The 18572-nt window shown below is 34.9% G+C and overlaps 2 protein-coding genes across 2 annotated transcripts; both read right to left on the minus strand.

Moving 5' to 3' along the window:
• Positions 1-1267: 1267 nt before the first annotated feature.
• Positions 1268-2899, minus strand: LOC122601305 (berberine bridge enzyme-like 8). The gene has a single exon (XM_043774072.1). It carries the CDS (start codon positions 2897-2899, stop codon positions 1268-1270), a length of 1632 nt encoding a protein of 543 aa, XP_043630007.1.
• Positions 2900-3788: 889 nt separating this feature from the next.
• On the minus strand, positions 3789-10445 carry LOC122600803 (MLO-like protein 4). The gene is made up of 15 exons (XM_043773570.1): positions 10085-10445; positions 9898-9955; positions 9003-9226; positions 8510-8626; positions 8339-8399; positions 7762-7853; positions 7250-7324; positions 6539-6624; positions 6340-6389; positions 6223-6263; positions 5617-5790; positions 5056-5091; positions 4878-4945; positions 4673-4733; positions 3789-4341 (listed from the first exon to the last, which is right to left on the minus strand). The coding sequence occupies exons 1-15, from the start codon at positions 10211-10213 to the stop codon at positions 3940-3942; spliced, it is 1674 nt and encodes a 557-aa protein (XP_043629505.1). The 5' UTR covers positions 10214-10445; the 3' UTR covers positions 3789-3939.
• Positions 10446-18572: the final 8127 nt, after the last annotated feature.

Consider the following 18572-nt stretch of genomic DNA (forward strand, 5'->3'; position numbering starts at 1 on the left):
CTTCCCTTTAGTATTAGGAATATCACCAACATCTTTTGACTTGACCGTCATTCTTAGGATTCTTGACCTTCCTATTTGGACATTCAATAGCTATATGACCTTTCTCACGACAAGTATATTATAACTTTTCGGTCATAGTTTATTGCATTCCGTAGCACTAAACCCATAATATATACAAAAGAAAGAAATATTTAATATATGTAATCTAGTAAATCAATGTACTCATACAAATATGTAATCCACTGTTCAAAAAGAAAAAAAGGAAAAAAGAAAGAAAAAGAAAGTCCAATGCAATACATCACAAAACATACAAAACCTAACAACTTTCAATATTTATTTATCAAAATCATGTCAAGTTATGAACAAAAGTACATATATAACAAATCACATATATTAATATCACATACTAAAATAAATGAGAATAGAAAAATAAAAATATAGATATGATATCAATTAGGGTTAAGTCATTGGATGACCATCGTACTTTCCTTCTTTTACATGGTTGCCCATCAAACCAGAAAACTAAGCTGTATGACCAACATACTTTTCAAAGTTGTACACGGTTGACCAAAAGTTTACCTTTTTACCGGTTACATTATTTTTTATGACTTGGCAATGACGTCGCAATTTGAAAAGTCACTGGATGACCATCGTACTTACTTCTTGTACATGGTTGTCCATCAAACCAGAAAACTAAGCTTAATTTGAAAAATAATGTAACCAGTAAAAAGGTAAATTTTGGTCAACCGTGTATAAATTTGAAAAGTATGTTGGTCATACAACTTAATTTTCCGGTTTGATGGGCAACCATGTACAAGAAGGAAAATACGATGGTCATGCAATGAATTAACCCCTAAAAGAAAATACGTTTAACTGGCTATCACCGGTCAACCAGTCAACTTTTGGTCAACCGTGTACAAATTTGAAAAGTATGTTGGTCATAAAGCTTAGTTTTCCGGTTTGATGGGCAACCATGTAGAAGAAGGAAAGTACTATGATCATCTAGTGACTTAACCTTATCAATTAATGAAAATTTGACCTGGGTTAGGCTATGTAAAGCAAATTTTTAAAAAGATTGTAATAAAAAAGGCTAACTTACATACCTTTATACATCTAATTTGTTAAAAGATGGTTGTTTGATTTATTGATTTAAAGAGTACAAACCGATGACATTTTTTTTTTTGACTTTCTAAACATGTTGTAAAAGTCAATGTAAATTATTTCAAACTAGAAAAAGAAAAAAATAAATAATAGCTTCAAATCACATTTATGGGAGAGATTTTGAGAAGACCGGGATACTTTGTGGGTGTCTAAAAAAATTATCTGGATCAACTATGTCTTTGATGTGAATCAACTTTTCAAAGTTGCATCTCTTCCAGTACCTTTCGCCCCATTTACTAGCTTCTTCATAATTATCAGTTCCCACACCCAAATCAAGATCATTATAATTCGAGTACGCCTCCCTTGGGTTCTTTGACACATAAGGCGTTATATACTCATTTAAGCTTCTCAGCCAATTTATACGCCGAAGTGATTCTGGGGTACTATCGGATATTTGATCGTTAAAATTAACCTGTTGATGAAATTGGTACAACACCCCAGCTCTATGAGGATATGGAATTGCTGTCTCTGAATACTCATCATTCTTCCCACCAAAAGAGTGCATGAATAGAATCTCTGATCCGTCGTTTTCAAAGATCTTTTTCCATATCCTTTTGAGTCCGGTTATTGGGATTGGTGTTTTGACATAGTCTAGTTTGTTTTTGCCATTTAGAACAAATGTGGAAGACCGGGTTAGAAGAATCTCCGGCGAGGTGTTGCTTGTATAACCTCCAAATACAAGGGAGGCTTGAACCATTCTCATTTCTTCACAAATTTCTCGCGTGACATTCAGTTCCGGGAACTTTTTATCTAGCAATAGAAGCAATGTGTCAATTTTGCCGTAATAAATTCCATTGAATATCGTATTAATGGTCTTTTTGGTACTGTTTGTTATATCTACGCTAGATATTGTAACTCTTATGCTTAAATTTTTATCAATACTTGGTACAACGTATTGAAATTTATGCAAAACTTCTGTCGCATCTTCTTCCAAAGTTTTGCTAACGGAGAAAACAGTTACTAACTTTGGCACACGAACCAACCTCAGCTTCCAAGCAAGAACTATTCCGAAACTTGATGCACCACCACCACGAATAGCCCAAAACAAATCTTTGCCCATTGACAATTTATCAAGAATATTTCCATTGACATCCATGAACCGAACATCCACAACATTATCAGCACCAGTACCATACTTTCTAATCATGTGTCCATAGCCGCCGCCACTCAAGAACCCACTAATACCCACTGTGGGACAAACACCAGCAGGGAAATACAATGTATCAGTTTTTTTAGATATAGCGTAATACACTTCACCAAGTACAGCGCCACTCTGGACCCAAGCGATCCTATTTGCAACATTAACGTCTACTGATCTCATATTATTAAGATCAAGCATAACAAATGGAACATCAGCTGTGGACGAAAGGCCCTCTAAGTCATGGCCTCCACACCTGATTCTCATCTCGTATCCGTGTTTCTTGCTGCATAAAAGAGTAGTTCTGATCTGGGATTCGTCGACAGGAGTGACAACAACCGACGGTTTGGAAGTGGAAGATTTAATGAATCTAAGGTTTTTGACTCTGGCTTGCCAAATGGGTAGGAAAGAAGAATTAGCAGGTGTAAAAACAAGTTGAGAGATAAATGTGACATTGCTGGATTTGGATTGTACACAGCTTAGGAAATCTTCAGAATCTGGTGTGACATCAAGTATTTTGGATAAAGCTCCCCATGTAAAAGAAAAACAAAGAGTTGGAATTAATAGGATGAGAGAAAAGCTTAGTTGAAACTTCTTCATGTTTTGGATTAGATTAGATGTGTCTTTTGTTTTAACTATGTAAACATTTTGAGATATTATGGGACAAGCCGAATTACATTGTACTCAAAGTGATCATACGTACCGAAACTAATTAATATTTTTTGTGTCAAAAAGATTTATATATTGAGCAAGTGGGCTTTATATGAAGACTAGTAAGTCGAGTTTTCTATATTAATATGATTAATGAGTAAAACGTATGCTTATTATGACATGTCAAGCATGGGTAGGTAGACAAAACCATGGATCTGGATCCATGGTGGATTATATTAAGTCATGACAGCTTTCTTTCACATGGAAGGATGGTAGAGCTCACTTGTATATTTTTCATGTCAAAAGTTAAAACCTTCTTGTTCTGTACGTTAAGGGGTGTTATTAAAAGAGGAACCTTATAATAAAAAATGGATATTTTGGTTGACGCCACACTTATGAGAAGTTAAGTTTCCATTATTTGGTGATTTAATTGTGTAAGTCCTTGTCGTAGGTAACCGTCTAGGAAATTGAGCTGGAAAATTGTTTTATATTATTGGTCATTAGTTGTGCTGATTTCTTCTTGTGGTGATCGATCACAACAATTAACCTAGATATAACCAAGTAGTTGCCATGTCCAGACGATGCCTATATCATTGACAAGGTCCCTGATGCAGCCGGACATGAATTGATAGTGAGGTCTGGCAGCATTAACAAGCTGGATGGGAACTTCCTGGAGGATGAGCAGCTGGACGCCGGGTGGATGCTTACATGAATACATGTGTTGCTTATCCTACCAGTGATGCTGTCATTGAGACCCATAATGAAGCAGAGCTTATTGGTTAAGTCTCTTTGTAACTTAAATGGTGTAACTATTATATAAAACAGTGAACCACATTTATTATCAGCAAAGATAATACGCTACCAAATCCACCTTATTCTCCTATTTCTACATAAATGTGTACTAATAATTCATTTCTTACAAATTAAAAACTTACAACATAATTGGCTAGTAGATATAGTTGAACAACTTCAAGTTTCATAACATCCATTTATGTCTTTTGAAATAAATCTTGAAGAGTTTCAACTTTATCTTGATCATCATTATGATCATGTACTTCTTCTTCAATGTTGTCTTCATTTGTGGGAACGTGTCTCATTGTATCCGACAGATATTCTGACATCCGAAATGAAAGCTCCTGTTGTGGAAGGGGATTGGGGTCCGGGTTGTCATCCAGGTGATTAAGTGTCCCTGTTGAAGAGGATTGAGATAATGTTCCTGATGCAACTGTAATTTCTTCATCTCCCTCGTCAATGGCTGACTCGACAGAACATGTTGACCGTGTCGCTACTGATTGAACTGTTTTTGATCTCTCTTTCACTCTCTTGCACCAGCTGTGAAGTGAATCTCGAACGCTTTCTGCAATCAAAGCTTTCTTAACCCGAGAACCCATCTGAAAAAAGAATTATCAAAATGTCACGTTTAGACAATTTGACAACTTTTAATGACCTACAAGGAAATAAAAAAGTACGATGACCTGGAAGGAACAAATTTGACAACTTTTAATGACCTACAAGGAAATAAAAAAGTACGATGACCTGGAAGGAACAAACAAAAAAGTACGAAGCACAAAAAAACCTTAAAAAATTGACTATTATATAATTGGTTATGCAAAAGCTATAAAACAATAAATTGCGACTCGAAACCACAAAAATGAGATGATTAAATACGGTAGGAACAAAATGAAAAACTTATATATTATTGATAGGTTATAAGGTATATACCAGTGTTACGATGACGTTTAGAGGCACTGTGCTATAGCTACACCAGAACTGAACAAGAACCCTGCAATGATGACGATTGAACCATAAATAAAGGTGTTATTACGGTTTTGTATCATAAGATACCAAAGGAATGGAATCAGGAGTGCTTTTTATGATTATGTGCAATTTATTTTAGATATAAAAAGTTGTGAAAAGGGAAACATACCCGCACGTCAGCCTAATAACTATCATTGTATGGTTCTTCATGAAACATGATCGTTGTTTGAATCCCCACTGCAAAGAACAAGACAATGTATTTATGAAAAGAGTCACGAGGAAAATCTCATGTACAAGATAGGAGGATTTTCCAAAAACTGACCAAAAATGAGGGGGATTTTACTTACCACAGACCAGACGAAAGTTGCCATCTCAAAGGCATTCTGCAAATGGACAGTATAAAAGTCAGACTTCAACATTAACTGTTGAGACCCATAAGATTTGCTTTTTCGACTTAAAAATTGTATGGAGTCATTCTGTCCTGTTATGGGGAATTTCACGTATCCGATCATTTAGTTAAAAACCTCTCTTAGACTACGCGTCAAATTATATGAACTATTTATGCGCTAGAAATGTTAGTGTTTAAGTATTGAGAGTTAAGTGGGTACTTTTTGACTTCATAATTGTCAAGATTCATTTCTCTTGGAATGGAACCAAGTATCTGATCATCAATGAAATACTTTTACAAGACCATTTGTTAATTGACTTGATTCAAATGAAATAGCTGTGCCAAAAGTGTTCTGGATTAGATTCTGAATGTTAGAAGAACTTCTTTTATACTTCAAGTTTGTAAAGAATCGTTTGCAGGTATTATAAGTATTTTATCATAAAGTGCAATATTTATGATAGACCATCTCTAAAGTTAAACGAACAAAGCTACAGTGTCATATATCAATTGTGAAATTCACCTGAAAGGAGATAAACTGTATCAAGCGCAGCAATATTTCGGGTTTACCAAACCAGAAAAGCTCGTCACGTGGCTTGACTTGAGTTCCTCCAACAGTAGGCCCTCGTGGCTCTAATATTTCAAGTGCTAACAAGGAGACAACATGTTGAAGTTTTGTCCCGACCAACAATGCTAACTTTCAACAAGAAAAAATAAACTGTTTAAATGAAAGAACCAAGCAGTAACCAGTATGATCTACACAGCAATTACAAGTAGGGGTGGTGAGCGACTATGTAATGTGTCAAAATCAGTTCTATGGTCCTTATGTGGCATTGTGCGGGCTAAAACAGACTGATTCAGGTTGGGTATACCCCAAGCACTATCTCCCAACTCTTTTGGTTATAATTACAGAAACAGTTTACACCAATAAAATCAAAACCTTAATATAAAACGATTTAGAGGACCTGCGTTAGAAATAGACACTGGCAGATTTCAGTCTTTTTGACCCATTGTAGCTAAAGGTATATATCAGTTTGACCCATTTGGGATCCAAAAGAAAACTGACCCATGCATAAGTAGATGGGTTGGGTATTGCCATCTTTAATTACAAGGGAAAAGATCAACTTACAATGGCAGGGACAAAAGAAATCCAGAAATATATGTTAAGACCTGCAGATCCCCCCAAACATCAAAAGCAAATCGACTTAATGTAAATTTGATTTGGCGCATGGGTAAAAAGAATTACCATGAATGTTCACAAAGATGCATATTATGGCATAGGCCCAAAGTGGCCAACTGCAAATTTAATACAAATAGTGTTAAGTTAGTCGTAAAGATCGTATATGTAAGAAATCTTTTAACCAAATCATACACGAAAACTGATAATGGGCCAAATTATCAGCTCTAGTAACGAAAATGGCTGATGAGAAAGAGATGAGACGTACCTGATTCCAACAATTTCATAAAATTCATCTTCCATGCTTCGAACCATATAATTGTGAAAATTATAAGAAAGCGGCAGCTTATGAGTCTGAATCACAACACACCAAAATAGTAAAACAGACAGCAAACTTGCAACCAGGATTATAAGTTAAGCTTATTACAAGTGAAGAGAGCATGGAGTGCTCGCTTGTATAAGCTTACTAAAATCACTAAATTGATAAGGTTGTGTTTTTTAGTTGGTAAGTATTCGCCAAAAGACACAACTCTTTCGTGAAATGGTGCAACCATTAATAGTTACCTTTTCATCAAAACGTGTGACCATTCATGGACCCCTTTTCGTCATAAGTTGTGACTTACATGACCAAATTTATAACTTTTAATACTCTATATATCTACAGTTTTGGTTCCAAAATTGCATACCAATTTCCCTATACATACACTCTTTGTTCCTGACTCTAAATTTAATTTCCTATATTGGAGTTGTCACCTTTGTCTTATCTAAGTTATAGATTTTCTATAAACTTAAGGTAATATTAGGGTCGAAATACTCTATTACAAAAGCTGAAAAGCATTTACATTATTCAAAGGTCTAACGTGTCCTACCCAAACCCTACTAACCAACATCTCGAAGTAAAAGAAATTATGCAGTCCATTTTTAAATATATACAGAAATAATGAAGTTAAAACAGTAGAAGATAAAGTTAAATACCCACGGTGATGAATCCCAACCGCAGAGCTACGTAGTCTGATTTCTCCATTGGACTTCTGAATTGTCGTAGAAAGCATAGCTGAAACAAAACACAAGATCACTCCTTTAAGACTTTATTACCAATATGCATTCATTAAACTGAAGCCACAATGCATGCAGGAATAGTTCTTGGATAAAACTATAGTTTAAAGACAAGCTGCTGGACATTTCTGACAATTTCTTCACTTATATAAGGGTATTTGAATGTGCATATTTGAAAAATATATGTAATTTGGAGCTGTTAGAGTTAGATAGCAAACTGGACGGTAGTGTGGTCTAGTGCTACGTAAATTTTGATTGCTTAAAATGACTATAAAAAGATGTTCTAGAGGAAAAGGAGATGCATCATGTTAAAATCAAGTCTCGTGAGTGTGATTACTGTATTAGTTTTAGAAAAAGGTCATCTATTCCAATATAGCATTTTCACAGATGATGTTAGTATCAAAAGAGCATTAGAACGCGTTGACTAATCCTTACCATCCATATGAGAATCCTACTCCTGCTCCACGGATGAATTGCATGATGCTTAATGAAAGTTACTTGGCGCCTCATCACCTTCATCTTCCTCACTGCAAACACATGTTAACACACTAAACAATTGACCATAGTGTCTGCAACCTATTCTTTTGAGAATTTTAACCTTTCCATTTTGAGAGTCCCATTTATATGTTGTCAAAGGGTATGGATACAAGTTGTTTTGTATAAAATGAAATAATTAACAAAATGCAATCTAGCACTTATGTTGTTGCATCTAGAGGTGGCCATTTTCACCAATTAACTTATCTATAACGGATCATATGTATAGTATAAAATAATTATAAATTTTTTTTAATAAGAAACTAGTTAAACTAGCAAGTCCCCAAAAGTGTGTTCAAGGAATTAAAATACTAATAGATTTTCGTATGCATCTTTAACACACAAACTCTTTATTGAAAGTAAAAGACTTCAGACAAAATCATGCTGCATGTCAGCCCATGACTCTGTACCCAAAATTTCCTATTATAACCCATTACCCAACCCCCTTAACCCACCCATTTTCTCCTTTAGTTTATACCTTGCAAATTTTCGGCTGCCAACTGGCTTGCTTGATATTCCCATTTCCTCCAACTGTATATCTACAAGTTTACACTAGAAAATCAACTTAAAGCTCATTGATAAGACTCTGTGGCCATAAAGAAATCCTAAGATCATCTGCGAATCCCTCTGGATTTAATAAATGAGGTACCTTGCTCATGGACAAACCAACAGATACACAACTATACAGAACATGGGTTATTCCAAGAACAAATAAGAATCGATGAAGCTGCTCAAGACCTTCATAGGAAACAAAAGGTTCGCGTCCCTGCAAATCACGAATCAAAACAAGTTTACTTGAGGCGGAAGTTTTGATACGTTCGTAGTTTACTTTTGAGCGAATTGCTTCAGGTGATGTTAACTGGCTTAGAAGAAAATGGGTCAAACAGGTCAAAAGTCTCGCAAGTGTAACATCTGTTACTCGTCAAACATTGTATATATAGTGAAGTAATAGATTACTACTGAATGATATAACTTGCACATAAATTCAAGTTTTTGGACAAAAGGTATTTCCGCTCAATCCAACCTGACCCATACCATATTTTACCCGCTCCAACCTGCCAATACCACCATAAGAAGGAAGAAAACATGACAGGTTCTGAGCACTAGTCCAAATCGAAGAAAAGATATAAGTGTTTTTCTACCTCACCACACTGATGATGAGGTTGTGCATGAAGCCCTTTTGGTATATCAGATTCGTTTGAAAAAGACGAGAATCTTGAAAAAATGATTATTTTATCCATCTCAAAATCTTCTTTGGAGCAAAGGAAGAATTTACTGCTAAAAAGTGAGGAATCCACACAGATCCGCGAAATCACCCTTGCCCATTGTCCCAGTAACAAAGATATGAGCCCAAGAAGCATAAGTTCTGTATCAAAATCAATAATAATGATATTAAGGATCATATACAAGAATTTTTAAAATGATTAGATGTTTTTACTTACAACATTATCAGCTTATGTATAATTATTATTAATGACACTAATGGTTGTTTTGGTTAATTATTTGTATTTATGGGAAATCTGGTGTATTAAAAATGGCATTAGATTTACAACTAAACATGAATAAAAATTTAGCAATACTTAGATTGATCTTCTGTTACACCTTAATAGTAGGGATAATGGTTCGATTCGAATCAGAAAAATAAAATGATTTGGAGTTTCAAGCCAGAAATCACTAGTTTTTCAAGGTGGGGTTGTAACTTTTTGCTTGTTACATGAATCTTTAATCACATTGAAGCCATTGTGATACTAAAGATTGCATCAAGCTCATTATTTAGCTATTTTTTTTTTCTCAAACCATTGTCTTGGACCTAGTTTGCCTTGTCTCAATACATCTGATTAATAATCTTAATCATTAAAAAAAAAAAAACCTGTAAATTTGTCCTTTATAAACAGCAAGTCCATTCAAACCACACTATGAATTAATTCACTCAACTTCATTTCCTCAACCCAAACAGAAATCACATTTTAGTATTATACACTCACTATCAACAATATAAAAAAGATGCAAATTTAAACCACAAAAAATGTAACCAACCTTCTTTGATCTTCTCTAAAGAAGCCAACAAAGCCTTTCTCCTTGTCTTCTTTAACCACTGCATACCATTAATGAAAAAAATTTCCATACATCATTCAAATCTTCAACAAAAACATTCACTTCGGTTGATGGGTCAGCTCGAATATCGTTAGACGTTTTGGTAACAAAAAGAAACAAAAAAACTTACTCTTCCAAATCTATAAATTGATCTCTGAACTAGTAAACAAGCAAAAACCATAAAAGTAATAGTAGTAGCAACAGCCCATGTTGGTGTTTCAGCTAAAGATCTTCCATGTCTTACTAATCCTTCCACCATTTTCACATCAAGATTTTAATCTTTTCTTTGTTTTCTTTTCTGAAGTCTTTGAAGAAAGTTGACAACTTTAAGTTTATTGAAGAGCTTGAGGTGTCTTAAAATGCTGCGCATTTGGTGGGTTTTTATTTAAACTATTGGAATCTTTTCACACAGATAGAGAGAGGGAAGGAGAGTGAGTATCTAAAGTTTAGGCTGTATCTGTATAATGTATGTATCTATACATGTTAACAAGTTGATGTGTCATTATTATTTAATGATGATAAAGTAATGTACATGTTAATAAATTTCGCATTGGAAGTCATGAGCTTACGCATTTTGTTCCTTCAAACCAAACTTGCCCACATGTATGCTATTCTTTTAGAATTATTTATATATTTAAAAACAATATCAGTTTTGTTGAGTCCCGGTTTTAATTTTAAATTTAATGATGATAAATCTGACATATAAGTATTTAGTATTCTTTTGGTTCTTATAATCTGATTTGGGTCAAACTAAGCTCACACAGCTTGTGATCTATAACTAACCCAGATCAGGTTTCATGTTTTGTAATGTTATATCTTATGGAAGCAAGTGTTATTCAAGTTGCATCAACATTGTTAAAGCATTCAATCCAAGTCAAAGAGGAGGGTTGAAGATAGAGGACCAAGCTAGTAGTGGAAGGCAGCTTGGGACTAACAGTCAGCTTGGAACACTTAGGCAGATTGGTGTGTTGACAAACAGCCCAATCTGTGTCTGACAATCAAGTGAAGATAACAACCTGAATTGAAGATAAGGATAAATGACGTGACTAGGAAGAATCATAGGATCCAGGTTGGTGGTTAGATATACATATGCGTGTCCATACTCTTATTGGACGATGAAGAATGTGCAGCTGTACGTGGGGGACCACAAGTACGATGAAGGCACAATTGATTATTCCTTGATCGTCCAACAATAAAAGAATACGTGGCTGAATTGGATACCAAGAGAAGAAGGAGCTTTCGCCTATAAAAGCTACACTCGTTGTATACTTGTTTGCATATGGGTGACACTCCTTTGAATCATTCTTCACATAAAGTTTTCTCTGCTATGACACACAGCTTAGTCTGTAAGAAGTCAGCTTGGGCTGCTTCTTTTAAGCGAGAACTTTTCTGATTGTTGTTTGTTATTTCAAAGGGTTGTTTAGATATTTGTAGGTTATCTTTATTCTGCAACAACCCTGTAATTCTTTGTACAGATTTTATCTTAATAAAGGATTAAATTTGAAAACCACAATCTGTGTTCAAGAATGTTTATTTACTGCTTTACTGTTTTATTGATTCATATTATCTATATTGCTTATATTAATATTTGAGTCGTTAAAACTATTTATAAAAAGTTAGTTAAGGAAAAAGAAAAAGTTGTATTCACCCCCTCTACAACTGTCTGTGTTCATTATACTTTGGTATATTGATACACTTCTGTGACACAATAAGTGGTATCAGAGACAGGTTAAGAATTAACTTGACTTGATCCTTGCTTATTTTCCTTTATAGTAAAGCATAAAGTCATCTTATGTTGATAATGGTTCTTCTACCCAACCACCCATGTTTTATAAAGATGATTTCAGTGGGTGGAAAGGTCGTATGTCTTTGTTCCTTGAATCCATAGATAACAATATGCCTGATATCTTGACAGATGGTCCTTACATTCCTACCTAGACCCTTGTGGTAGATGTTGTGGTCAGAGATGGTCAACCAACCATTCCTGCCACAATTAAAACCATTGTTAAGGATAAGGCAGATTGGGGGGATGATGATAGGAGATTGGCAAACTTAGATGTGAAGGCTAGAAATTTCATTGTCTAAGCTGTGCCCAAAGACATTTACCATTCTATTAAAATGTGTTCTACTACTAAGAAAATGTGGGGTACTTTAACTGTCATGTTTGAAGGATGCTCTACATCCATGGAATCTACTATAACCACTTTAACCAGAAGGTATGAGAGATTTTTCTCCTTGAGAAACGAATCCTTGACTGATACTCATACCTGCTTTAATGCTTTGGTTAATGATCTAGCTACTGTTGGTATAACTAAGAAAAATGAAGTTTTGAAAAGCAAATTTTTTGATTCATTACCACCAAAGTGGAATAACTATATTTCTTCTGTAAAACTGAGTTCTGTGTACCAAGATCTTGATCTCCCTGGACTCTTTGGTTAATTTCATAACCAAGAGTGTTCAGAAGCTGAGAAGTTGATTGCTATGGGTGATTCTTATAGTCAGCCTCCTACTGCACTTGATGCATCATTGACTGGACATCCTAGCTCAATATCTAATGAGATCATACCTTGTGTTAATGAATCTGTTCCTGTGACTTCTAATACTAACTCTGTTTGTTCTGAGTCTGATTATGATGGATCTGATGGTGAGGAGATAGCTAATGAAGTGGCTATGTTAGCTGAAAGGATAATAAGAAGATCTTTTGGTAAGTTCAAGGGAAAGGGAAAGAGTGGACAAGCTGAGAAGACTAAGAAGCCATTTGACATGTTTAAAGTCACTTGCTACAAGTGTGGTAAGACTGGACATATGGCTGGTGATTGTAGATCCAAAGAGTCTTCCCAAGCTGTGTCAACCAAAGGTGGAAGAAGTGAAAAATACTCAAAGCTCAAGACCAAATACAAAGCCTTGAAAGCACAAGTGGCTGAGCTGAGTAAAAAGATTGAGCGATGAGAAGAGTCTGATAGCCAAAGATTGGGCTGAAAGTGCTACCTCTTCAGATGATGAGAAGTACAAATATGCTAAGTGCTTCATGGCCAAAGAAGCTACTCGAAAGTTTGTTGAAGATCTTGTCAGAATACAACAGCAATCTAAGTCAGCCCACAAGGCATCTACAAGTCAAACTACTCCGCCTGAGGTAACTAACTTTTCCAATCTATGTGATAATGAAAAACTATCAAGACTAAATAGACTTGGTGATGAGGTTCTTTTGCAAAAACATTTTAATCAAGAACTTAAAAAGGAAATTTCAACTTTGAAACAAGAGTTAAGCTCAAAGAATTTGACCATTGAAAAATTGGAGTCTGAAGTGAAAGCTCAAAAACAATTGAACTCTACTTTGGTTAAAGAAGCTAAAACTTCAGAAGAAATGTTTTTGAAAATCAAACATATAACTGAGTCATGGTGTACTGGTTCTAAAAGAGCAGCAAAATGTGTTAATGTACAAGTTCCTCATCAAGTACAAGCTATCTTTGATGGTGACTATGACAGAGCTATTGCTATTAGTGAGGTCTGTGCTATGGAACCTTGCTATCAGCCTCCTTCACCACCCAAAGTTCAAACCAAATGGAAGAATTCTAAACCAATCAAATTGGTTCAGAAATCTGGTATAGGGTTTGATGATCTCGAAGTTATTGGGAAAACCATTGCAGAAGCTGTGTCTAAATCTAATAGGGTAATAAAATTAAAACCTGAGGAAACTCTTGATTTGTCAAAATTAACTATTACTCAATCTGTGTCAAAATCAAAATCCAAGAAGAACAAAAGAAAATTTAGAGATTGTAAGTGCACGTCTATGTCAATAACAGCTAGATTGTTTGGGCTTATATTGTAATATGTCTTTGTCATGTGATTGTCATTAATGAACTTTGTATTATACATAGAATAGTAGATTAAGTTTGAGTATTGAATGTGTAATAATATTCTGCTAAGTGTTAAATACGACCTCGTAATTGCAGGGTCAATTACGAGGTGGACATAGGAATACGACCCTGTATTTGCAGGAACAAATACGAGGCCAATCACAATTACGACCTCGTAAAGGTGACGAGCTGGGCTTGGATTTGCGAGGCTAACTCGCTGGAAATCCATTCGGGTGTTTCCTATAAATACCAGAACCCTAACAGAGATTAGGGTCGAACATTTGTCGAATTATCAAGCATATTTGTGTAGGTTAATAGGTCAAAGGTCGTTCCGCTAGCCCGAAGAAGACCTGCGAGGTAGCAGGTGATCTAGGGGCTTTCGTTGTGAATCACAACGTTATAGAGAGGGATTCCGCACCTCTGGATAACGGAATCAAACTATTAATGATCCGCGTCAAGGGGACTTACAAGTGGTATCAGAGCCACTTGGTTTCATACCGGAAGGTTATAGTTTGTTGGTGATAGACAACATTGATTTAGGGTCATTTAGACGTAATTCTTTCACGAGTTTACGACCGGAAATCTTGTTTGAGGTATATCTTGGTGTTTGCATGTGATAACACGATTTCAGCACCGAATTTATCAGATTCAATGGTGGATTGGATGTGTGTGTGTTCTTGGTGTTTTAGTGTGTGTTTTAGAGAGAGAGTGGAATGATTGGAATTAAGTGTGTGTAAAGATTACATGAATGAATGAAATGTTGTTCTTAGCTTAATAATCTCTAAGGTATGGGGTATTTATAGTCTATCCCTATACATATGCAATTTATCACATCTAGTCCCTCAACCTTAGTGATTATTAATCTATAACTTAACAACAAGTAAGTCCACTAACTTAAATTACAATTTATCACTATTTTTGGATTTCTAACATTCTCCCCTTTAGTGATATATTATAATGGATGAAGTACGTGTTATCTTGTCTTGTAGGAATGTATCTGATGAGCTCGGTGGTGAAGACAATGAGTATGTTGAAACAATTCTTGGTCTTGAACTTCTTGAAGTTAAATCATAAGGCGATTCTCAATGTTTTTTTTTTTGAACAGGGAATAAAGCGTGTGTGTGTGTCTTGAATCTTTGAAGATTGTTGAATCATGAATCAGAGTTGTCTTTTGAAATGCGGAAGGTATAAACTTGGCTTTGATTCTTCAATCTTTGATTCTTGAGCGAATTTCAACTTTTGACATGAAGTATCATGAACTTGTACTCTCCCCCTTGATGTATACATTGGAGCTTCTTGAACAAGTGTCATTGTATGACTTGAAGATCTTGAATGAAACATGTTGATGAAGACTCTTTTGAAGCTTTACTTCTTTGTCATGAATCTTCTAACCAATCTTTCAACTTTTTGTAGTTTTGATCTTTGTCACATTGACTTGAACACTTTGGAGAGTAAACATTTGAATGAAGTTTGGATAAGTCTCTTATGAAGTAATCATGCTACCCCTTAATACATGAATATAACCATATTGGAGCATCTTTAAACATTTGTTCCATCTTGAGAGAATATCCTTTCATCTTCAGTCTCAATCTTATCTTTGGAATCAATTTAGATTTCCTCTTTTTCAAAATCAAGAACTCAATCAACTAAGATCTAGTGAAAATTTGAGCTCAATTGACTGAAATGTTTTGAAAATCTTTGACAAGTTAATCTGAACAATCCATAGCTCGATTTTCATGAGAACATATTTCGGCGGCAGAAATTTGGAGGAAACTTGAAGAGACCTGAAGTACAAAATTTCCAAATTTCAATTTTAATTCTTTCACTTCAGTTTCAAACACAAACATTTCTCCATAACTTTTCTCCATCAATTATTTTTATTTCTTCCCAAATCAATCATAATCTTTTTCTCCCCCTCATAATGACAAAGTTGGGAACCAATGTCATTATGCAAACATTGATTAATAGAATGCTAAAAGAAATAACACAATCTGAAACTAGATGTATTGCACATGGAGAAATGTCGACCATCAAAACAGCAACCCAAACCATTAGCCCACCCTAAAGAATCCTAAAGGTGACTAAAATGTAAGGTTGAAGTTGTTGGTACAAATGTTATAGTATGGTGTTGGTGTTTTTTGTGTTTGTGAGATGAGAAATGAAACCGGATAAAAATGATCCATTAACATGTTCAAAAATCAAAAGGATTAATGAAATGACCGATAGAAATGTATAACATTTTTCGGATTTCCTATGTATTATTGAGACATGCACAAAGCAATGTTCTAACATAGTTCGGTCTGCGGCTTTTCAACTACGAGATTGCTTCAAAGACTATAAATCATGGTTAGTACAGCCGAAGCGTTCGATAACCACAATCTATTATCTTTAAAGACTTTTTAGGTAAAATCCGAGGTCACTGTTAGACTTCTCGTTCACTCAATAATCACATAAATGTAATTATGAGACCTACGTTCAACGTTGGAAAAGATGTTAGCATTGGTAGGATTTCCATTTGATCATCGTGGAATATCAAAAGATATCACTACAAATGTTCCGGCTATATCACAAAGATAAGCAATTATATCACAAAGATATGACTCAAATGTGTCCTAAGGAAATGAATAAGAATCAAATTAATGATCAATCAAGATAGCTCTAGACACAACATGATTAAATGAAGTCGGGGACTGGAGCAGAGTGTCGCCCTTTTTCAATATTAACATCTTCCAAATGAAGAGTCAATAGAAATGTGAAAATCTCCGTGAGAAATGAAACAAGTATTTGTTAAGAAACACTTGAGTGGTTAGGTAAAGATGTGCATCGCTTCACTGGGTCCATGAAGACTTCTTCAATATCAAGATATCAATAAATAACATCCGATAGAAACGTGTTTTACCCGGCGATTTGAGAATTTAGGGAAGGGTATCATTTTTTTTAACCCTTTTCTCACAACATATCACCTTTACCTCTCACTTTTCGACTTTACTCCCTCCATCCTATTTGCATGAAACCATCATCACTAACGACAGAAGTGAATACTCTGGGGTTAGAACTCATCGGTGATGATGAAGTTCATGGAGTGAATGAATCGCTCATGTGCAAACTAATCACCGAACTTCAATTGATTGAAAATCATTTGAAAATCATCAAACGTGTGTATGAAAAAGATTTAAAAACACATTTGAGGTTTTGAAAGTTTTGAAATCACAAACTCCCCCTTAATCTATGCAAGAATAGATCAAAATGTTTTCCATAGAAAGGTAGAGCAAAAATTGGTTTTTGTGAAATCAAAATGAGTAAAATTCTTTATTGTGGTATTTTTCGGAAAATTGAGAGTCTATTGTGAACAAGATTTTTCAATTAAAAAAATTTTGCTTCAACAACAATGTTCATAGTAAGACTGGTAGGGAGTACACAAAGGCGTTTGATCCGTCGCATCTTATATCAACAAGTTGGATGCAGTAAAACATTTAAGCAAATTTGATTTGGAATCAATCAACTGCTATGACACATACATCTTGATATAAGATCACTTGGAAGTACACAAAGGCATTCGATTCCTTGTTTTCTTATATCAATCTATATGTATAACAACAGAATCTTAAAATGTATAAACATTTCAACATAAATAAAACTTTTAAGAGCGGGTTACATACAGAGTATATGTAAGCCTCTTTGAGATAAATAAAACTATGAAGCCCGGGTTACATACATAGTATATGTAAACCACTTTGAGAAAGAAAGAAAAAAAAAAACTTTTTGTTTGTTTTCAAAATTTTCTATTTTTGTATTTAATTTTATCTTTTCAAATTTTGTATTTTGTTTTTCTAGAATGTATCAAGAACAAAATAATTTAAGGTTCAAGATTTAGCATGCCAAGCTTGGAGATAAGAAAGTTAAACCTCTTTTCATCCAATGGTTTGGTGAATAAATCTGCAAGTTGATAATCAGTTCCCACAAAGTAGAGCTCGATGTCACCTTTCTCAATATGATCTTTGAGAAAATGATATCTCACATCAATATGCTTTGATCGAGAGTGGTTTACTGAGTTGACTGCAATAGCAATGGCACTCTGAGAGTCACAATAGATAGGGATATGATCATATTTCGGACCATAATCAGTTAGTTGTGTCTTCATCCATAAAACTTGAACACAACAACTAGCCGCAGCCACATATTCAGCTTCAGCAATTGATAATGACACACAATTCTGTTTCTTGGAAGACCAACTCACAATTTTATCACCTAAAAATTGTAAAGTACTGGAAGTGCTCTTGCGATCAAGCTTACAACCTGCATGATCTGCATCTGAATAAGCAGTTAGATTGAATCCAGTATCCCTTGGATACTAGAGACCTAAATTGGGTGTACCCTTCAGATAACGAAAGATTCGTTTCACAGCTTGAAAATGTAAATCAGTTGGAGCAGCTTGATACCTAGCACATATACATGTTGCAAACATTATATCTGGGTGAATGAACATGTTTACCTTGTTTGCAAATGAGCAGGGTAGGGTCAATTGTGCCTTTGGTAAAGCCACCTCTTAGCAAGAAAGTAGTTAAGGAATCATTCCATGCGCAGGGTGCTTGCTTAAGACTATAGAGAGCCTTATCTAAGCTGTAGACATGGTTTGGCCTTTTAGAATCAACAAAACCTTCCGGTTGTTCAACGTAAACTTCTTCTTTGAGGTCACCATTCAAGAAAGCAGTCTTCACATCCATTTGAAACACAGTGAAGTTTCGGAATGCGGCATAAGCT

The sequence above is a fragment of the Erigeron canadensis genome, chromosome 5 (genome assembly GCF_010389155.1).
Source record: "Erigeron canadensis isolate Cc75 chromosome 5, C_canadensis_v1, whole genome shotgun sequence".
NCBI classification, from domain to species: Eukaryota; Viridiplantae; Streptophyta; class Magnoliopsida; order Asterales; family Asteraceae; genus Erigeron; species Erigeron canadensis.